At 50.4% G+C, this 22,537-nt stretch overlaps 1 protein-coding gene across 1 annotated transcript; it reads left to right on the top strand.

Moving 5' to 3' along the window:
• The first annotated feature begins 7,923 nt into the window (after positions 1-7,923).
• On the top strand, positions 7,924-22,520 carry SPRYD3 (SPRY domain containing 3). The gene is made up of 11 exons (XM_012450296.2): positions 7,924-8,014; positions 10,051-10,197; positions 11,431-11,506; positions 12,015-12,139; positions 12,453-12,588; positions 13,437-13,622; positions 18,572-18,721; positions 19,139-19,196; positions 20,442-20,561; positions 20,648-20,820; positions 21,167-22,520. Exons 1-11 carry the CDS (start codon positions 7,992-7,994, stop codon positions 21,299-21,301), a joined length of 1,329 nt encoding a protein of 442 aa, XP_012305719.1. The 5' UTR covers positions 7,924-7,991; the 3' UTR covers positions 21,302-22,520.
• The last annotated feature ends 17 nt before the right edge of the window (positions 22,521-22,537 follow it).

Genomic DNA, 22,537 nt, shown 5'->3' with positions numbered 1-22,537 from the left:
CAAAATTCTATGTGTCCATGCCCCCAAACTGAGGATTTAGAAGTAAAAAAGGCATGCCCACTGTCTTCTTTCTTTCTTTTCTTTCTTTCTTTCTTTCTTTCTTTTTTTTTTTGAGACAGAGTCTCGCTCTGTGGCTTCCTGGGCTGGAGTGCAGTGGCGAGATCTTGGCTCACTGCAACCTCTGCCTCCTGGGTTCAAGCAATTCTCCTGCCTCAGCCTCCCAAGTAGCTAGGATTACAGGTGCCCGCCACCACTCCTGGCTAATTTTTTTTTTTTTTTTGAGACAGAGTTTCGCTCTTGTTACCCAAGCTGGAGTGCAATGGCGCAATCTTGGCTCACCGCAACCTCCGCCTCCTGGGTTCAGGCAATTCTCCTGCCTCAGCCTCCTGAGTAGCTGGGATTACAGGCACGCGCCACCATGCCCAGCTAATTTTTTGTATTAGTAGAGACGGGGTTTCACCATGTTGACCAGGATGGTCTCGATCTCTTGACCTCGTGATCCACCCGCCTCGGCCTCCCAAAGTGCTGGGATTACAGGCTTGAGTCACCACGCCCGGCCACTCCTGGCTAATTTTTGTATTTTTCGTAGCTTTTTCACAATTCCTGAAATATTTCAAACTTTCTTCTTCTTCTTATATGTGTTATGGTGATCTATGATCAGTGATTTTTAATGTTACTATTGTAATTGTTTTAGGGCATCATGAAACACACCTAAATGAGAGAGCAAACTTAACTGATAAATTCTGTGTGTTCTGACTACTCCACTGACCAGCCATTCTCCCCTCTCTCCTGCTCTCCTCTGGCCTTCCTATACTCTGAGACACAACGATATTGGAATTAGGGGCCAGGCTCAATGGCTCACTCCTGTAATCCCAACACTTTGGGAGGCCAAGGCAGGAGAACTGCTTAAGCCTAGACGTTCAAGACCAGCCCAGGTGACATAGCAAGATCCTATCTCTAAAAAAAAAAAAAAAAAAAAAAAAAAAATTGGCCGCTGTGTCCACGTTGGCCAGGCTGGTCTCGATCACCTGACCTCAAGTGATCTGCCCATCTCAGCATTCCAAAGTGTTCTGGTTACAGGCATGAACCACCTTGCCCATCCTCTCCCTGCTTGCAAGATCACAGTTGAGTAGGGGATATAACAACAGCTTACTTTTTCTCTTTTTGAGACAGAGTCAAAGAAAAAAAGCCACTCTGCCCGGCTGCTTACATTTTTAAATATAAATCTATATGCCACGTGCAATACATGTTACCTTTTTTAAAGCCCGGGACAGCGTCAGTGTGTGTGTGTTTTGTTAAAGCCCGGGACAGTGTCAGTGTGTGCGCGTTTTGTTTTTAAGTCCAGGTGATGTGGTCTGGCTCAGTTCCCCACCCAAATCTCATCTTGTAGCTCCCATAATTCCCATGTGTTGTGGGAAGGACCTGATGGGAGGTAACTGAATCATGGGGGCAGGTCTTTCCCCGTGCTGTTCTTGTGATAGTGAATAAGTCTCATCAGATCTGATGGTTTTTAAAACGGGAGTTTAGCTGCACAAGCTCTCTCTTCTCTTGTCTGCCACTATGTGAGATGTGCCTTTCACCTTCTGCCATGATTGTGAGGCCTCCTCAAGCCATGTGGAACTGTAAGCCCAGTAAAACTCGTTCTTTTATAAATTGCCCAGACCCGGGTATGTCTTTATCAGCAGCATGAAAGTGGACTAATACACCAGGACAGCGCCACATTTTACATTTAATCTTCACTATAAGTTTATAAGGTAGGTGCTGTTATTATTTCCATTATTCTTCCCATAGGAGCATACTGAGGCTTCAAAGAGATAAGTGATGGAATAGGGATTTGAATCCAGAACTTGAGCTTTCTATGACCTTCTCTCCTGTCTCATTATTATCTTCTCTACCTCACTGGCCTCATACTCATCTTTGGGAATGTTGCTAGAGATCTTTGTAAGAAGCATCTGCTGGGCAGGCCCAACTCTGGAGACCTCTTCATGGGTTGTGAGTTGTCACTCTCAAAGGTTTAAACATGATCACCTGGACTATGAGAAGGGCCATTCCATAGGCCATCTACAGTTAAATTCCAGGGCCTTAATGTGTCGTCATATCCAACAGGGCTATCAGAATGTTAGGCATTCAAAGGAAGAAAATGGGAAATAAACCAGAATACATTTGCTAAGGTCCTAATGGAACTTTCTGCCTGTTATTATTTCAGACTCAACACATCTAAAACCTTACTTATCCTCTCCCACAAACCATTCCTCAGCTTTCCCATTTTTGTCAGTGTTTTCATCATTCTCCCAATCTCCCCAGTCATCCTCCACTCTTTTCTCTTTTCTCATGAAATTACCTATTCTTTTGCATCAGTCCTTCTAATGATTCCCCTATCTGGCCTTAAAGTTTTTTCATTCATTTTTTCCTAGGTTTTTTTTTTTGTTTTTTTTTTTGAGTTGGAGTCTCTCTCTGTCGCCCAGACTGGAGTGTAGTGGTGCCATCTCAGCTCACTACAACCACTGCCTCCCAAGTAGATGAGTTCAAGAGATTCTCCTGCCTCAGCCTCCTGAGTAGATGGGATTACAGGCGCATGCCACAATGCCTGGCTAATTTTTTGTATTTTTTAGTAGAGATGGGGTTTTGCTATGTTGGCTAGGCTGGTGTTCAATTTCAGACTTCAGGTGATCTGCCTGTCTCGGCCTCCCAAAGTGCTGGGACTATAGTAATGAGCCACTGTGCCCAGCCAGTTTTTTCATTTTTTAATTTTTTTTTTAGATGGAGTCCTGCTCTGTCAGCCAGGCTGGAGTGCAGTGACACAATCTCAGCTCACTGCAACCTCTGCTTCCTTGGTTCAAGTGTTTCTCATTCCCAGCCTCCTGAGTAGCTGGGATTACAGGCACCCGCCACCATGCCTGGCTAATTTTTGTATTTTTAGTAGAGACAAAAATAAAAAATTTTGCCATGTTGGCCAGGCTGGTCTCAAACTCCTGACCTCAGGTGATCTGCTTGCCTCGGCCTCCCAAAGTGCTGGGATTACGGGTGTGAGCCACCGCACCCAGCCAGTTTTTTCATTTCAAAGCCATCATGAAGGTTTGGTTCTCATCATCTTTCACCTGGGCCGTGGCAATCATTTCCTATGGACTGCCCAGTTTTCAGACACTATCTACTCTATATACAAACTATTCTTTCTGAAATGAAAATACAGCAAATAACTCCTCTGCTCAGAAAGCTTCAATGACTCCCTATTTACTCCAGTGTCAAGTCCAAATTCTTGGGTTTAAAGCCACTAGTTATATAGCCCTATTACTACCTTACAAAAACCATTCCATCTTGACCAAATACACTCTTTGAATTCACACCTGCAAATTTTACTCATGATCACACTTCTAACTTTTGCTTCTTCTCTAACCATGAGTTCTTTGATTTTTATTATCAAGGTGTGGGTGAAATTGAGTAAGTCTATTTATCCTAATCCCAAGGAGCTCATAGTCTATGAGGAAAACAGACAGGTAAATCAAGAGGAGAGAGACTTAAACTTGCCTGGAAGAATCACAGAAGGCTTCACAGAGGAGGTAACACTTTGGGTGAATCTTGGAGGAACAGGAATTTGTGAGGGAAGGAATTGAGGGAAAGGCTTCCAGGCAGAGGAGGCACACCTGTCTCTAAGAATCACGTGTCCCTTCTTAACATCTCTTGTAGTTTGTCTTGTATTTCCAGCAGCTTTAAACTGGCCTATCACCTCCTGTATCTACCCTCTGTTAAATGCGGGTAGTAAGATTTACTTTACAGGATTGTTAGGAGTGTTAGCGATAATTCATGTAACATACATGTCAGACACTCAGTGATTTTTTTTCTGTAATAAATGAAGTGTCTAGCTCAGTTTCTGGCTATACGCAGGTAGCCAGTATTTGTTGAATGAATGATGATACCCTGTTTCAAAACTGTTTCGTTTACAGCTGGAAATCTGTGCCTTGAAAGACCTCACTGGACTGGAAAAGATCCGGAGAAGGCAATGTTTCAGCAGGCTGGGAAAACAGCCTGTGAGAGCTAACCAAACACAATGAAGGCTCTTCAATCTGAGAGGGGGCAGATCTATTCAGATTCAACTCAAATTCACTAGATGTTTATCTATTTTTTGTACAAGTTTTATGATGTTCCATTACCATCTCCACTTTGTAGATAAGAAGACGTATCCAAAGATGTTAAATATCTTGCCAGAAGCCAAAAGCTAAATGGTGGAATCCACTAGATTCCAAGTTCAAAATGCTTTTCACTAAAACACAAAAACCTTCCTTTTTCTTTTTTTTTCTTCTAACTTTTAATTTCAGGGGTACATGTGCAGGATGTGCCAGTTTGTTACATAGGTAAACGTGTGCCATGGTGGTTTGCTGCCCAGATCATCCCATCAGCTAAGTATTAAGGCCAGCATCCATTAGCTATTCTTCCTGATACTCTCCCTCCCTCCAACCCTACAAAAAATTTCATAATGTAGAAAAACATCAAGGGTGTGGATAACTTAAATAAAGACTTGTTTGCTAAATTCTCCAAATAATCCATGTGCAATTTCTAGAGCAAGAGAAAGATTGCTTTCAGGCAAATAAAAATAATGATTGCCTTATGTTGGGGATGGGGTAGGGAATAAAAACAAGAAATATATTATTATAATAAACAGCACAAACTGGGAAAAAAAGTTAGAAACAAATCAATAAAATAATAGATAAAAGATTTCTGGTGGCCAGGCATGGTGGCTCATGCCTGTAATCCCAGCACTTTGGGAGGCCGAGGCAGGCAGATCATGAGGTCAGGAGTTTGAGACCAGCCTGGCCAACATAGTGAAACCCTGTCTCTACTAAAAATACAAAAATTATCTGGGCATGGTGGCGGGTGCCTGTAATCCCAGCTACTCAGGAGGCTGAGGTAAGAGAATCACTCGAACCTGGGAAGCGGAAGTTGCAGTGAACTGAGATCACACCACTGCACTCCAGCCTTGGCAACAGAGCTAGACTCTGTCTCAAAAAAAAAAAAAAAGAAAGAAGATGAAATATGTCCATACAAAGACTTGGACATGAATATTCACTGTAGCTTTATTTGTAATATCCAAAAACTGGAAAACTCCAAATATCCATCAACAAGTGAACAAATACATTGTAATATATTCAAACAATAGCATACTACTCAGCAATAAAAAGGAACGATCGAGAGGCCAAGGTGGGAGGATCACTCGAGGCCAGGAGTTTGAGGTTGCAGTAAGCCTTGATTGCACCACTGCTTTCCAGCCTGGGCAACAGAGCAAGACCCTGACCCTAAATAAATAAATAAACTATTAATACAAAGAACAACATGGATGAATCCCTCAAGGTAATGACACTGAACAAAAGAAGTCAGATACACCCCACCCCAAAGAGCATTTACTGTATGATTTCACTTATATAAAATTCTAGAAAATGCTAACTAAGCTAGTAACCAAAAAGCAGATTAGTGGGCTGGGTGTGGTGGCTCATGCCTGTAATTCTAGCACATTGGGAAGGTGAGGCAGGCAGATCACCTGAGTTCAGCAGTTCGAGACCAGACTGGCCAACATGGTGAAACCCCATCTCTACTAAAAATATAAAAATTAGCCGGGAGTTGTGGCATGAGCCTGCAATCCCAGCTACTCGGGAGGCCGAGGCAGGAGAATCCCTTCAATCCAGGAGGTGGAGGTTGCAGTGAGCCAAGATTGTCCCATTGCATTCCAGCCTGGACAACAGAGAGAAACTGTCTCAAAAAAATAAAAAAGTTTCAAAAAGCAGATTAGTGGTTTCTAGGGATAAAAGAGTGGGAGGAAGGGATTATAAAGGAGAATGAGGAAATTTTTAGGGATGATGATGATATGGTCACAATCTTGGATGTGGTGACATTTTCATGGGTGTTTATGTAGCTTATCAATTTGTATACCTTGGCCCGCTGCAGTGGCTCATATCTGTAATCCTTGCACTTTGTGGGGCTGAGGTGGGAGGATTGCTTGAGCTCAGGAGTTTGAGACTAGCCTGGGTAACACAGTGAGACTTCGTCTCTAATTAAAAAAAGAAAGGAATAAATTGTACACCTTAAATATATATGGTTTATTGTATGTCAGTTATATGGCAATAAAGTTGTTTATTCAAATACATGTAGACACCAAGCACAAATTACCAACTGGGTCCTCGGCCTGCCAATGGATGCAGCATTTGCCAAAAAGGCCAGCCCCACACCTGGAACTTAAAGATGAGGAAATCCCAAGTGGAATCACCAACCATCAGTAACAGTTTGGAGACACTTTCTTCTGCCATTTCTCTCCATGTCTGACCCTGGCCAGCTAGCTAGTTTCTGGAAGGAGCCCTGGTCTGGGATGAACATGACTTTGGCAGCCTCCTAAGATAGTCTCTCTCTGCTGGCTTTGGGAAGAGCTGAGCTCAGGGTTCAGGTATTTTCATAACACAAGAAGAGGAGCAGAGGAGAAGCAATGGAGGACTCAGGAGGCAGCAGAGACGAGTTGGAAGAGTAGCTATTCAGAACTGAGTCATTCAGGGCCTGGAAGGGAGCTGACAGAATACAGACTTCATTAATTCTTGTTCAGGGATGAGAACAGCAAGACCTTGACCTTTTAGTCACATAGAATTGGGGCTCTAATCCAGGTGTCCCTGTTTCCCATCTACATCTATTCCCATCACCCATTTCCATTATGCTGAGTGGACACTATTTACTGTATGCGAGATGATGGCTTTGCTTGCACTCAACACTTTAGAGTACCTAGTGTGCTAAGACTCGGGGGTCTGAAGGAGCTCACAGTCTAGCAGAGACAGGTCTACACACACACAACTGACTCCAATGATAAAAGCAAGAGGTAATAATAAGTGTCATAAATGAGGTGCTTCCAAACCACAGTGCTTAAAAAATAAAGAAAAGAAAATAAATAAATGAGGTGCTACAGAGGAGGGGAATCTTTCTTTCTTTTTTTTTTTTGTTTAAAGACGGGGTTTCACCATGTTGGTCAGGCTGGTCTTGAACTCCCGACCTCAGGTGATCCGCCCGCCTTGGCCTCCAAAGTGCTTGGATTACAGGCATGAGCCACCACGCCCGGCCTGAGAGGAATCTTTCTGTCCTGAAAAGAGAGAGATGGCGATGAGAGGGGAGCAAGGAAGTCCTTATCTAGGAGCCCAATCTCCCAGAACGGCAGTAGACACCCCTTAGTAGAGGTGAGAATGGGAATCCCGTCCATTTTGTTCACAGCTTAGTAGGTGTTCAATAATGTTAGTGTCTTCGTCCCTTCACATTCTGACCCCAGTCTAACTTTCCTTCAGTCTACCAAACCCCTGTGTTCCTCCACAGCACGCCGCTTGGTGCCACTGTGCCTTCCGCATCCCAAGTTCTCTCCTGTAATGGAACGTTCTTGCCTTAATGAGAGAGCGGTGCCATGAAACAGAGCTCGGGAGGGTATACAGCACATGGTAACAGTTAAGCGCGTAAGCTATCGAGGCCAGCCTCCGGCTCATCTGTAAAAGGGGGATAATGAGATTTATATCATAAGGCTGCAGGGTGGATTAACTGGACATTCTGGTAGAACTTTTAGCACCAAGTCTGGCGCGGAACGAGGGCACAAGTAATACACGCAACGTTTGTGCGAGCGTGGCCACCTCCTCCGCACGTCCAGTTCCGCCTGGCGCCGCTCAGGAGCCGCCCCTAGTCCGCCTCAGTGGCGCCCAGTCACCCAGCAGCGTCCGCGCCGCCACGTCGCCTCCGCTCACCCCATCGACAGCCGGGCTTACCAGACCCGGCCGCGCGCGCTAGGTACCCGGGGCACCGGGCAGCGCCCCACACCCTGCCTGCGCCCTCCTATTGGCTCCTGCAGCTGCCCATCGTCAGAGGCCGTTGCTGATTGGTTTAGATGGGGGCGGGGCGGGCCTCGAGGGGCGAAGGAAAGGCGGGGACCCGGATGTGTGTGGTGGCGGCGGCCGAAGAGCTTGTGTGCGGAGCTGAGAGGCCTATGGATGAGGAGGACGCGGCGGCCCCGGTAGGCGGGGATCGGGGGCGGGGTCCCGGAGGCCTCGGATCTCCCCGGAGCCCGAAGTGGGAGGTGGGGGTCCTGGGCGGGGGCTCCGGGGCCAGGGGCGGGGCCCTGCGCTCTTGGTCAGTAGGCTTCCTCTGTCGGCGCACCCTCGGCTCAGTGCAGGGCCTGGAGAGACTGGGTATAGGCACATGGATAGGCTGGGGCCCTGCTGCTCCCGGGTCTCATCTCAGCTGTGCCCAGGGAGGAGACAGGGCCCAGTAGGGCCGCCACTCGCCAGTGCCAAGACTATGGGGTCTGGGCAACCAGCATGTACCTGGGGTCGAACCCTGGCTGAGTGCCCTGGAGTGGAATCTTAAGGCTGTCTGTCGCACAGGTGCCTACTCTTCTGGGCCACGTGGTGGGTTGTAGCTACTGCATTAGAGTCGTATGTTGCGCACCGGGATCAAATTCAGACGAGCCAAGGCTTACTAAGCACCTACCATGTGCAAGTCAATGTGAGGCCTTGAGAAGACCACTGTCCCAGGGTTTGGGGAATGGGAAGATAAGTATTTCACCTCTTTCTCACTTTTGGCTCCCAGGAAAAATCATCCATTCATTTATGTGTTGGCACTGATGGTTATTTAAATACCTGCATCATCCCACTCCCATCCATCTGCGCTGCTGCCATCTTAGTGGTTGTGATTTCTCATCCGAACTGCTGCAACAACCTCTGAATTGTTTGCCCACATCTGTTCTTGATCCTCTTGTAATCAGTTCTCCAGACAGCAGCTGGAATGATCTTTAGGAACTGATTAAGCTCATGGCATTTGTTTTGAGATAGAGTCTTGCTCTGTCAGCCAGGCTGGAGTGCAGTGACGCAATCAGAGCTCACTGCAGCCTTAACCTGCCAGACTCAAGACATCCTCAGCCTCCTTAGTAGCTGGGACTACAGATGTACACCACCACTCCTGGTTCATTGTTTTGATTTTTAGTAGGGATAAGGTCTCACCATGTTGCCCAGGCTGGTCTCGAAGTCCTGGCCTCAAGTGATCCTCCTGCCTTAGCCTCCCAAGTTGCTGGGATTGTGGGTATGAGCCATCATATCTGGCCAGTCATGGCATTTCCTTGCTTGCAACCCTCCAGAGGTTTCCATCTTGGAATAAAATCCAAACTCCTTACCACTGTCAGTATAGCCTTGATCTGACTCCTGCCTTATTCTCATCTTGTACATTGTCCCTCACATTCCCTACACACCAACTGTCCAGGCCTTTTTTCAGTTTCTCTACCATGCCAGCTCTCTTCCACCCAAGGACCTGCGGTTGTCCTTCCTGCCTGGAATATGCCTGTCTTGTCATATGCCTAGTTCCTTTACAGCTGAAATGTCAACTCCTCAGAGAGACTGCCTCTGTCCACTGCCTCCAGATTCTTTTTTTTTTTCTTTTCTTTTTTTTGAGATGGAGTCTTGCTCTGTCTCCCAGGCTGGAGTGCAGTGGTGAGATCTCGGCTCACTGCAACCTGCACCTCCTGGGTTCAAGTGATTCTCCTGCCTAAGCCTTCCAAGTAGCTGGGACTACAGGCATGTGCCACCACGCCCAGCTAAGATTTTTATTTTTTACTGATAGAGATGGGGTTTCACCATGTTGGCCAGGATGGTCTCAATCTCTTGACCTCGTGATCCGCCCGCCTCGGCCTCCCAAAGTGCTGAGATTACAGTCATGAGCCACTGTCCCTGGCCCTCCAGATTCTTTGTCATATCACCCTGTTCTTTTCTCTGATGTCTGAAATTATGTCTGTTTATTGCCTGTCATGTCAACCTCCCAGCCTGTGAGAATGGGAATCCTGTCTATTTTGTTCACAGCTCTATCCCTAGCACTGAAAAGAGTGTGCATAGTAGGAGCTCGTAAATGTTTGTTGAATGGAAGGATGAAGATGGGGATTATTAAGGTTAATCTGGACAGCTGGCCTCCAGGCCAGTGCCTTCTCTACATTCTGGGTCACACAGGCTGAGGTGTTTTACTTAGGGCCCTTCTTCCTCCTCAATCCCCTTCTCCCTTTGGCAGGTTTGTTCTCATGAACAAGATGGATGACCTCAACCTGCACTACCGGTTTCTGAATTGGCGCCGGAGGATCCGGGAGATTCGAGAGGTTCGGGCTTTCCGATATCAGGAGAGGTTCAAACATATCCTTGTAGATGGAGATACTTTAAGGTGAGTTCAGGGGAATGCTTCCACATTTTCTTTTCTGTTCCAGATCTTAGAGATGAAAGGGGTTTTGTTCAGAAGAAGGGACTGTGTACACTGCACTGGGAAGGGGGGATGCTCTTGACTCCACAGGCCTTTCTTTTTCTTTCTTTTTTCTTTTTTTTTTTAAGACAGAGTCTTGCTCTGTCACCCAGGCTGGAGTACAGTGGCGTGATCTCAGCTCACTGCAACCTCCGCCTCCTGGGTTCAAGCGATTCTCCTGCCTCAGCCTCCCAAGTAGCTGGGATTACAGGTATGCACCACCACATACAGCTAATTTTTTAGATTTTTGGTAGAGACAGGGTTTCACCATGTTGGCCAGGCAGATCTCGAACTCCTGACCTCAAGTGATCTGCCCACCCAGAGGCCTTTCTGAGTGGAGCAGTGCATGTTGCCCATCCTTGCACTCACCTCTGCCTCTGTCACTGGGTGGCTCTGTCATCATCCAGCAAGGAGGGAATCCAGCAAGGGTCTGTCCTAGCTGGGTCAGACACAGGAGGCTGCTGGGGTCTCAGGAGCTTCCCAGGTGCTTTGTTGAGAAGACTCCAGTGGGGTACCTGAGTCTTCTGTCTCTGTCTTAGGGATTGGGTCCAGTGAAGAGTGGCTGTTTCAAAGGCAGTGGATTTCCTGTTTGGGGAAGGGCCATTCGGTCATGTACCCTGTCTACCACCTCCTGTGTCTTTCCAGTCCCTTGGTTTGTGTGTGTGTGTTTCCTCCCTCTTTTCTGGCTTGAACCCCTTCCCTGACTCCTTCTGAGCCCATGCTCTCACAAAGTTCCACTGAAGGGGGAAGGAAGTAGTACTGTTTAGCTGGAGGCAAGAAAGCTGAGGAGTGGGAACCGAATCATTGTCTTCCAATCTATGAAGGGCTTTGGTACAGAGGATAGAGACCAGTGTTCTCCAGCTCCACTGAGGACAGAGCCAGAGGAAAAGGGCCGAAGCTGCAGCATGAGAGATTGAGGTTAGACAGGGTTGTGAGACCTCTCATAGGCAAGTAAGGGAGGCTCTACATTCTTTTCCTCTTGGAAATGAAGAAACCAGGTTTGCACTGGTCTGGTATGGGTTGGATTCCAGCTAGAGGCTGCTACAGGAGTGGGGTGAGGTGACCTTACCTTGCAGGGTAAGGGTGGGAGATGCTGGGGCTCTCCCCCTACTCTTAGGCTAGGCTGCTAACAGAACTCCCCCCTCATTCCTCCTTCAGTTACCATGGAAACTCTGGTGAAGTTGGCTGCTACGTGGCTTCTCGACCCCTGACCAAGGACAGCAATTATTTTGAGGTGATGAAGGCAGTGGGTGGGCAGAGCAGAGAGTGAGCTCGGGGGTGATATCATTAAGCCCCAAAGAGCTCCTTTACTAGGTGCATGACCTGGGCCTTTTAATTTTCCATCAGGGCTGTCCTGTTGCTGGGAAAAAGGTGCAGGATAGCATGGCCCCTCATCTGAGAGATAGGTGCCCTGGAGACCTGTCACCCTGTCCCTTCTGCTCTCCTGCCCCTTACCTAGGTAGACATTGACCCATATCCCAGACCTTGACTTACATCCCCTAACCCAAAGCCACCATATACTACGATCTCCTATCTTTCTCCAAAGCTTGGAAGTAATTTTCTAAGTGAAATAGGCATGCACTCTCCCCAGTTCCCCCCCTGAGTATCCTTTTTTCTGATTCCTTGTCCCTTGTCTCTTTGAGCCTCAGCCCCCTTTAATCTCTTAAGTCCCCTTCCCCCATCCCCAGCAATTCATCCCATTTCCTAGCCCTGCTGACTGTGCCCTGCTCTCTTCTCTCCAGGTGTCTATTGTGGACAGTGGAGTTCGGGGCACCATTGCTGTGGGGCTGGTCCCTCAGTACTACAGCTTGGATCACCAGCCTGGCTGGTTGCCTGACTCTGTAGCCTACCATGCTGATGATGGCAAGTGAGTTGCCTCCTGTGCAACCTGGCCCTTTTCCTATGGATTTGGGAACCTCAGATCTGAAGAACTACCTCAGGGTGGCTTTTCCCATTGGGTGTTTGATAGACTTTTCTGGTCAGGACAGGGAGGTGGCCTGGCAGCTACCCTTGAAGGCTTACAGATTGGAGCGGAGGGTGATGCTCACACCAGGACATAAGTGGGTACCATCACAGAGTGACCAGGAGCGGCAAGATGAGGACGAGGCCTCTGCTGTCAGTGCTGGGGGGAGGTTGGGAGGCCAGGCTCGGGTCCTGTGTCTGTACTACTCTGTCTGCAGGCTGTACAATGGTCGAGCCAAGGGCCGCCAGTTTGGGTCAAAGTGCAACTCTGGGGACCGGATTGGTTGTGGCATTGAGCCTGTGTCCTTTGATGTGCAGACTGCCCAGATCTTCTTCACCAAAAATGGGAAGCGGGTGAGTGGGAAATCCTGGGTGGGATTTATGTGGCTGAAATCTGCCCAAGGATTTGTGGGCAGTGATTAGGAAGAGTCTGCTGGCTGGTGCTTGCCCAGGGACCCTTGCACTGAGTTCCCATCTCCTCCAGTCCAGCCTCAGATTCTCCTGAAGTCTCCTGGGTGTAGGAGAAGACACTTCCCATGGCCAGAGGAAGCTGGGACATTGCCCAGATGACAGGCAGAGAGAGGCAAGTTAGTGGAGCAGAGGACGAGCAGGAATTGTGGGAAACAGAACTGGGTGATTTGGGGGAAGGTTTTGAGTAGATAAAAGAGAGGGGAAGATTATGACCTGGCTGTGTAAGCTGGAGGTCCTCTTTGGGTTTTGACTTGAGTATTCTTGGGGCTATGTCCTTTCTGTGTCCTGTTTTCCTTGTTTCACATCTTTCCCTATCCTCTTCAGAAAGAGACTAGGCATGGTGAGGAGATGGGACAGGAGCCAATAGAAGAGGGAGACAGGCAGCTCTCTTCCTTCTATCCCACTCCATCTCCCCGCTTGGAAACTGATTCTCAGGCCTTGGCCGAGGGTCCTGTTGCCTTAGCATCTGCATCTCAGTAGTCTCCTATCCAGCACACATACTGAACGTATTTGGCAGCAAGTCAGGAGACTTGTTTGTCTTCTAGCTCCGTAGATACCTTACTTGGCTAGGAGTACTTAGCACATTTATAAACTTTTCTGCACCTCTGGGTTGTTTTGTTTTAAAATCTGTCAGTGCGTGTGTGATCATCTTAAAAGTACTCTTGTGAGAGAATTAGGTGGGCTATGGAAAAGCGATCCAGGTGGCAGCTCCCTCTCTCCCTCTGCTGCAGGTGGGCTCTACCATCATGCCCATGTCCCCAGATGGGCTGTTCCCAGCAGTGGGCATGCACTCCCTGGGTGAGGAGGTGCGGCTGCACCTCAACGCTGAGCTGGGCCGCGAGGACGACAGTGTCATGATGGTGGACAGTTATGAGGACGAATGGGGCCGGCTACATGATGTCAGAGTCTGTGGGACTGTAAGTATCGAGTGGGAAGGTGGGAGGGGCTGGGACAAAGGAGACTGGGCAGAACACCTGTGGGCACATGGTCATGTCTGAATTGCTGGGAATGGGGAGTCGAGACAGTGTCGGGAATGTGGGGTTCGGTAGGATAGCCTGAGCTCTTGACGTGAGTCCTTGAGTCCAGATCTAGGTTTTCTTTAGCATGGGTTCCCTTTTCTTCACTTCCCCCTCATTAGGGAACTCAGGTTAGTGGTTTGACCTTGGGAACAGTAGTTCTGCTTCGCCTTACTTTGGTTCCTTCAGCTTCTGGTGTCTTCCGTGGCCTTGCATACCTGCCTTTGAGGGGCTGGGGGCTGATCTGCAGGCAAAATGCCTGGATTGCCCTTTTGGCTTGATCCCAGCTCAGCTGGCCCAGGCTTTTCATTCAAAGTGCTGTGGGGCAGGTGTGGTCAGAAGCCCCACACATGTGGTAGAAGGTTCTCAGCCATCTTTTTTGAGGAAGCGTCAATGTCAGTCTCTGTTGTCTTATCCCTGCATTTTATAGAGGATGAGAATGGAGGCAGATGAAGATTCAGTGAGCATCCTTGCACCTCCAAAGCTTGCTTCATTTATCTTTTCCTCATACCTGCTTTGGTATGGATTTTAAGCTTCTTTGGGAAGTGTGTGGACCTAGAGAAAGGGAAATTCTTCCGGGATTTTAAGTTTTGTTGGGAAACGAGTGAACCTTGAGAAAGGGAAATTCTTCTTATCTGCCCCAATACACTGTGCTGCATTGCTAGTGAATGGACACCAAGTCCAGGATCTGGCCCTGATCTCCAGTGACTGCTCAGCCCTCCCACCTCGAATTGTCCCTCTGCTACCCTCTTGCCCCTGGTCTGGCCTTTTTCTCCACTCTCTGGCCTTTCCACCCCAACCCAGGCTGTTTTCAACTCAGTCTTTGATAACAAAACAGAAGCAGTCGGGGGTGGGAGTGGATTAGGAGCCAGACCTCCCCCGGTGGAGTGAAGTTCAGGGAAGATGGCAGGAAGTGTGCTCTCCTGCCGCTTCTGACACTCTGCACCCCTTCTGGCATTGGGGTCCCAGGCCAGGAGGCCTCAGATGCCCACTCCGTGACTGTCACGTCTTTCCTTTTATTCCCTCCGCCTACCATCATTCTGACAGTATCTACAGAGTTAAACTTGGGGCTGATGTTCCAGCTCTCATCTCTGACCTCTCCTCAAGAGTTTTTTCCTGGCATTCTTTCTCTGTCTGGACCTGTCCCTAGTCTGCTCCCAGCTCCTCCTAGGCAATCTTTTCTAATTGATGCAGAATCCTGTAGACATTTATAAATAGGCTTCCTTCCTCTCCACCCTCCCCCCCAACACCTTCAGGCCACTTATTTAAGAGTATTTTTCTTTTTTAGACATTAGCTGTTGAATTGGGCCCTTCTCTCAGACCCTCACCCCAGCTTGGGCTGAGAGGCAGGGTGGGAGTACTCTTCCTGGGGCACTCATTCCTCTGGGGCCAACTTGGGGATGAGCCTCCTGAGGGACATGTGCCTTCTTCCACTCATGCCAACTTTCCATTTTTGTTTTTAGGATGTTTTTTTTTGAGACAGGCTCTCACTCTGCCACCCAGACTGGAGTGCTGGCTCACCTCAGCCAATTGCTGGGATTAGAGGCATGAGCCACTACACCAGACTGCAACACTTGTTAGATTTGAGTCTCTGGATATAGACAGACCTGGCTCTTTCTTGAATGGAATTCTTCCCCTGCCTTCTGTGGCCTGTTTCCCCTCCTTAAAGAGTCCACCTCCCCAGCGTTCTGAGGGGGTTGAGGAATTGCTAGGGCACTTGCTCAGGGATGGGAGTGTTGCCTTTGGCCTCATCCCTGCCCTGAGACCTCGCAAAGTGAGGTAATGTGGGAGGGGGGCTGGGGGCAGTAGGTACAGCTAGGGGATTTGACTCATTCTGTGTTTGTGCCCTGTTCACAGCTCCTCTGACAACTCCTTAGTGACAGGGACAACAGCTTTGGTACACACAGGGTGGTGAATGAGGCCCCAGCCTGCCAGGGGTCCTCCCCAGACCCAGCCCAGAAGGAGGCCTTATTGGGGCCTGAGCTGGCCAGAGGAGAGTGTGTACTTGGTTCCTGTTTCAGTTGCTTCTGAGCCCCCATGGCACTGAGACCTTCCTTGCTCCTGTCAAGAGAGATTAGGGTCTCTGCTGGCAAGGGGAGGAGGGGGGATACCAGCAGGGGAGAAGAGTCTGGGAAGGCGCTGGTAGAGGAGGGTGTGGAGTACAGGAAGCTGTCCACACTCCGATCTGCAGCCGCCACTCTGTGACACTGAGTCACCTCTTTGGTGTCTTGGGGCTCTGGTGGTGTGTATGTGTTGGGGGAGAGACCCAAAGAAAGGGCTCCCTCTTCCCCCACCAAAAATGCAGAGGCACATTTCTGTTGATTGGACATTGTTTGAGAGGTGGACATGTAGGGTAGAGTCGTCTGGGGAGTGGTCATCGTCCTGGTTGGCCTAAGGGTCTATTGTAGTTGGAAGTAAGAGCTAAGATGAAAGATCGTTTCCTTGTTTGTGACTGGCAGTTCCTGTGTAACCCCATTTCTGGATTTAGGGAGAGGCAGCAATGTGCATTGGTCACTTCATTGAGTCTTCCCCCTATGTTTTTGGAAATGCAGGTAAATTTATCCTGATTTTACTGTTGAAGAAACCAAGACTTAAAGAGGTGAATGCCATTTGCCTGAGGTTAGTGGCTATTAAGTAATAGGAGTTAGAATTTGAACCCAGGTCTGTTGGATTCTGAGGCACAGATTGAGGGACCAGCATCAAGGTCCGAACAGCTCAGACTCTTCAGGGTTAACCTTCACTCCTCCTCTAGGTTTCTAACAGCTGTAGGCCAAGGAGGCAGAGAAACGTACTCAAGAAAGAATCTGTCAGGGAGGCCAAATACTCCCTCCACTGCCACCCCTCTGAGTTCTTTGGGAAGGCTCAGGAGGCGTTGGGGGATCTTTGTCCAGGAGCAGGAGAATGGATGGCTTTCACTGTGAGGGCTGGGCGGTCCCCTCTGAAGAGGGCACACTGTACAAGGCTCACCTGTACACTGTACAGGTACCTAGTTGTCCAGGATGTCGGCATTCTATCTGAAGTGTTCTACAGATGGCAGTTGGAGAGAGTTTTAGAGACCCAGGTTGGGGCAGTCTCTTCTGGCTTTTAGCATGGGAAAGCACCCCCACCCCATCTGGAGACAGAAGTGCAGCAGCTATCGTCTTCTGGGCTGAGGCAAAGGGAAGGGCTGGGCGGGTATTTCCCAAGGATCAGATCTGGATCGGCTGTCTTTTGGCTCTAGAAATGAACACAGTGTTTCCTATACTGAGGCCAGTTGGATAGAATGGGTCAAAGGCAGCTGTGGGGTCCCCCACCCAGTTCTGCAGTGCTGGGTGGAGAGGGTGGGCTGGGGGCTGCTCTGCCTGGGTGGAGTCTAAACTAGTTAATGTGTATCCAGCCACACCCCTCCTGGCTTGCTGGGGAGAGATGCAGGGAAGGAACCCAGACTGAGCAGAGAATACACCATGAACAGAATTCAGTGTGGCCTTGGGGATGGATGGGCTTAGGTGGTTTCTCGTGCATGCTGGCTTTCCCCTCATCTATCCCGTTATCTTTGGAGAGGAGGGAAGGATGGACTTGAGGTGGCAGGGCTTTGGGGATCCAGGGCTGAGAAGGGCACCAAGCCCCCCTGGTCCTACTCTCAGAAGGGGTTAGTGGCACCCCGCTCTAAGCACCTGAGCCAAGCAGCTGGCCATTTGAAGTGGGGAGTTGGGGTGTGGGAGCAGCCTCTGCTGGAGACACACACAGGCTTCTGTGCTGGTGCAGGCGGGCATCATTCCTTTCCTGTTCAGGCAGGAGTCTGTGAGAGGTGAGAGGCTGGTGTCCCAAAGCTTGTCAGGGAGACATGGAGGAGGTCCCCAGGCAGCATGTTTTCTTCAGGGCTGCAGGGGCGGGAGGGTAGAAGAAAGTCTTGAGGGGCAGTTGGGCTAATTAAAAGGGGATTAAGGAATCCCAGGTGATGCTGAGGGTGGGAAAAAGAGGGGATGGGGTTGAGTCATCACTATTACCATGACAACTGACAAATAAATCCTCCCAGATTGGGGGCTGCCACCCCATCATGCCCAGGCAGGACCATTGTGGGACTGAAGAGCCCCAAGAACCCATCAGTCATCTCCCCTCTTCTACCTCCATGCCCCGACTCCAGCCTGAATGAGCAGTGAGGGACTGAGAACAGCTAAGCCTGCCTGTCTTCATTTTGACCTCTTTCCACCCTCACATGAAGTGAGGGAGTACAGCTGGGCGTTCTGGGTCCCTGGGCTCTCCTCAACACCTCCCTGACCCAGCTAAGAACAGCTATGTTCATAGCCAAATAAAACAAGGACCTTGAGAAATTATGAGAGGCCCATCCCAGGCAGAATTGGCTTCTGAGCTCACCCCCTTGCCCTGAATATCTGGGCTTCGCACCTAAGTTATGCATCTTCCCTGTCCCCATTAGGCCCCCGAGAAAGTCGTCAAGTTTCCTCTCAGCCTGGTCTTGCTTCTTCTTTCCCCTGTTTCGGGACCCTGGGCGGACCTTTCCCAGCAGGAAAGGCTGCAGGGTTCTTCAGCAGGGCAAGGATGCAGCTAGAGCCTTCTGGTGTGCCGCTCCCCTTGCTGTGCCACTTTCCCTGGCCTCCCAGAAAACGTTGCGGGTGGGGTGCATTCAGCAAGGGGCTCCCCCTGCTTATGCTCTCCCCCTTTGCCTCCCGCCGCATCCTGCTCTTCCATGCTGGCCTAGAACTTTGGGGCCACATTGTGCCTCTTGGATTCTTTCTCTTTCAGCCAGGAGTTTTTGTCAGACCTGGGAAAGTGGGACCCAGACTGCCTTGGGCCCAGGTTTCCAGGGTGGTGTCAGCCTGTCTCCTGACCCCCATCTGGCTCTTCCCCCACAGCTGCTGGAGTACTTAGGGAAGGGCAAAAGCATCGTGGATGTGGGGCTGGCCCAGGCACGGCACCCACTCAGTACCCGCAGCCACTACTTCGAGGTGGAGATCGTGGACCCTGGAGAGAAATGCTACATTGCCCTGGGGCTGGCACGGAAGGTAGGCACAAGGGCTGAGCTTTTTTGCCCATGGAACTGCTTAGGTCTGGGGCTGTTGGGGCAGTGCCAGGAAGCTCTTGGGGGAAGCCGGGCTTTGGAGGGAGGGTGCTGAGACAGAACACAGTTGTATGTATCTGCTGTGTAAGAGTACAGACCCCATGTGACTGAGGACCTGAGACAGGTCGTGACTGCACCACACACTGAGGCCTAGGGGGTGGGAGTGGGGCATGCGGTGGTTCTGGCCTTAAATGCTTAACTAATACTTTCCTCACTCTCCTTGGTTTCCCTGAAGCCGCAGTGCCTGCAGGGCACTGTCTGGGTTGTGGCCTGTTCCAGGATTCAGATGCCGCTCACCACTCTCTCCTGTCCTCTTGTTTATGCATGGGACTATAGATTTTCTTTTTTCTTCTTGGTGCAGGACTATCCCAAGAACAGGCACCCTGGCTGGAGCAGAGGGTCTGTGGCTTATCATGCAGGTGAATATTGGTCTGCCTGGGAAAGGTGGGATGGTGGGAGAATGGAGGCATAGGGACATCCACTTTCCCCTCTCCTGGCCCCTCACAAATGGCTTCGCTCCTTGCCCTGCTGCTGGCTGACCGCCCCCGCCCTGTTCCCAAATCGCTAGTGCTTCCTTATCTGTGTTTTCCTCCCAGCTCTGGAAACCAGGGGAGCAGGACCGAGGAGGGAGATCTGGGCCCAGATGGGACATTCCAGGCCTCTGCACTGGCCCCCTCTGTGCCTTTCCTGCAGATCCTGCAGATTCCTCATTCTCTTTTTTTTTCACTGCTCGGTTTCATTTAGGGCTTTCTTTTTTTTTCACTCTTGTTGCCCAGGCTGGAGTGCAATGGTGTGATCTTGGCTCACTGAAACCTCTGCCTCCCATGTTCAAGCTATTCTCCTGCCTCGGCCTCCCAAGTAGCTGGGACTTCCAGACATGTGCCACCACGCTGAGCTTATTTTGTATTTTTAGTAGAGACGGAGTTTCTCCATGTTGGTCAGGCTGGTCTCAAACTCCTGATCTTAAGTGATCTGCCCACCTTGGCCTCCCAAAGTTCTGGGATTATAGGCGTGAGCCACTGCGCCTGGCCTAGGGCTTTCTTTAGAAGAAAACGAGCCCAGAGCTCCCCAACCCACCTCCCCCCGCCTACCCTCCCTGTGTGCTCATTCCTTCCTTAGGGCCCCCTCCTCTGACTCCTTTCCTGAGGGAGTTTCCCCCTTACCCCCTTGAGCGCATGTACTTTACATCTCTTTATTTTATCTGATGCCCCCTTCCCACATCTCTCTGTCTTTTTTTTTTTTTTTTTTTTGAGACCGAGTCTCACTCTGTTGCCTAGACTGGAGTGCAGTGGTGCAATGTTGGCTCACTGCAACCTCTGCCTCTCGGGTTCAAGTGATTCTCCTGCCTCAGCCTCCCCAATATCTTAGATTACAGGCACATACCGCCATGCCCAGCTAGTTTTTGTATTTTTAGTGGAGATGTTTCACTTGTTGGCCAGGGTGGTCTTGAACTCCTGACTTTAGGCAATCTACCCGCCTCGGCCTCCAAAGTCCTGGGATTCCAGGCATGAGTCACCACCCCAGCCTCTCTCTACATCTTTGTTCCATCCTGACCCTTCTCTTCCTCTGAGGGGTGGGAAGTGTTCAGCTTCACAGGGCCGCTCTAGGGGTACAGCGTCAGCCCTCCTTCCTCAAGTGTGTGTCCTCTCCCCTCCCTCCAACAGACGACGGGAAGATTTTCCATGGCAGCGGCGTGGGGGACCCCTTTGGGCCACGCTGTTACAAAGGGGACATCATGGGCTGTGGAATCATGTTCCCCCGGGACTACATTTTGGACAGTGAGGGTGAGTGGGGTGAGGGTGGCCAGCCAGGATGCTTGGGGCAGAGGGTGGAAGGGCACCACAGGAACTCAGGTTTCCCGGTCTCCTAGGGGACAGTGATGACAGTTGTGACACAGTGATCCTGTCTCCGACTGCCCGGGCTGTCCGGAACGTCCGGAATGTCATGTACCTGCACCAGGAAGGGGAAGAGGAAGAGGAGGAAGAGGAAGAGGAAGAGGATGGAGAAGAGATAGAGCCGGAGCATGAGGGCAGGAAGGTGGTGGTGAGTAGGCAGAGTTTAGGGTGGGACCAGGGTTCTTGGGTCTGGGCAAAGGCTGGGTATTAGTGGGGAATAGAACTCAGAGTCCGGGTGGGAAAGATGGGAAGCTCTGACGCTGCCCAGGAGGTGTTCTGAGCACCAGGGGCTGCTTAGATGGGGAGATGGTCTTGGGACGCTGTTTTCCAGCCTCAGCATGCCCTCTGGTGGTCACTTCCCGTATCCCCCTAACTGCCCCTCTCCAGCCCCTCTGGAAGTTGGGGTGATTGGGTTCAGGCCTGTGGAGCTCCAGCATCCTCAGAGAAAAGGCCAGAGCCTGCTTGCTCCATTCTTCTCCCCACCTCCTCCCCAGGTTTTCTTCACTCGAAATGGCAAGATCATTGGGAAGAAGGATGCTGTCGTTCCTTCTGGAGGCTTCTTCCCCACCATTGGAATGCTAAGCTGCGGGGAGAAAGTCAAAGTAGATCTGCACCCCTTGAGTGGCTAGGGCCTCCCCTCCAGACCTGCCCCTTCTCCCTGCTCACCCTCTGCTGGAGCAGGCACCCAGTTCCTGACTCCCAGAGGATTCATTTACCCAGCAGGCACCTGGAGGTGTATGGTCACTCTGCCCCTACTGGCTGAGGTGCCTGTCATGCTTCTCTGTGCCCATGTTTCTGACCTGGTGTTGCCACTGTTGCCAGTCCCTGGGCCTGAGTCCATGGTTGGACAGGAATGGACCCAAAGAATGATGTTGGTATGTGGGTGGTCCCACTTGCTTTAGTCAGTGGGCTTCTGGGTCCGCCTTTCCCTCACTGGCCCCATGTGGGTGGAGAGGCGTGAGCACCTTCTCTCAGCTGCTATTTGGGCATGATGCTTTGTAGAGGGTGGAGTAGATAGCCCCCTCCCCTACTCACTGCGGTATTTCTTGAATTCCTTTTTGTTTTCTGTCCTGGTTGTGTGAACCAGTTGCTGCTGTCATACCCCTGGCAGGGCTAGGGGCCGCTCTTTGGCCCTCTCTGTCCTTTCACTAGCTGCTGCCCCAAGAAGACTCCTCCAGGCTCTCCATTCTTTCCCTCGAGAGCTGGCTCCCCACCCCAGCCTGCTCAGGCACCCACAGAGAATCTGCGTCTCTGGCTTCCCATACCTGGACCCGCATGGGTGGGTGCCTGTTGCATGTTTAAGAGAGAGGGGCTGCGAGGTGACAGGGCCCTGGGGCCTTCGCTCCTTTCTCCCCTTTCATCCTTTCCTTACATATGCCACCCATGTCCCTAGCTCCTGGAAACCGGGGCTGAGGCTCTGGGGCCTGTCTCCCCCGCCAGGGTGAGGACAAGACTCCAGAGCCTTAGCCGGGGCAGCGTGGCTACTCCCTCCCCTTTTCCTGCCCCGTCCCGTGCCCCAGCTTGCTGCTTGTGCCAGTTGCCTGTTTTGCTTCAGTGGTTGATTCTAGCACTTACATGTGTCCTCTCCACCAAGCCCTCTATCTCCTTCTAACCCCTCGACCCCTGACCCCCTCCCCATAACAGTGACTTCTCCAGGGAGGAAGAGGGAGCAGGAGCTGTTGGCCTTGGTTTGCACAGAGCGGGTAGGGTTGTGGGGAAAGCAGGTGAGCTGTTGTGCCGCTGGGCCTCCCTTTGGCCCTCGCTTCAGGCCCCACCCTATGATGTATGAAATGTATGTACAGACCAGAGATGTTTATACAGCCAATAAAGACGGAGTTTCCATATTTATCAGTATGGCTGGAACC

This window comes from Aotus nancymaae, unplaced genomic scaffold (genome assembly GCF_030222135.1).
Source record: "Aotus nancymaae isolate 86718 unplaced genomic scaffold, 86718_ANA_hifiasm-v0.15.2.pri h1tg000016l, whole genome shotgun sequence".
Classification (NCBI taxonomy): Eukaryota; Metazoa; Chordata; class Mammalia; order Primates; family Aotidae; genus Aotus; species Aotus nancymaae.
This window is presented reverse-complemented; position numbering and strand designations above follow the sequence as displayed.

Bases quoted from the DNA above. Each gene is read 5' to 3' on its own strand.
- SPRYD3 (XM_012450296.2), top strand. From the start codon at position 7,992: ATGAGGAGGACGCGGCGGCCCCG. The intron at 12,589-13,436 runs GTGAGTGGGAAA...CCTCTGCTGCAG, and splicing joins TCACCAAAAATGGGAAGCGG to GTGGGCTCTACCATCATGCC. The intron at 19,197-20,441 runs GTGAATATTGGT...TCCCTCCAACAG, and splicing joins GTCTGTGGCTTATCATGCAG to ACGACGGGAAGATTTTCCAT.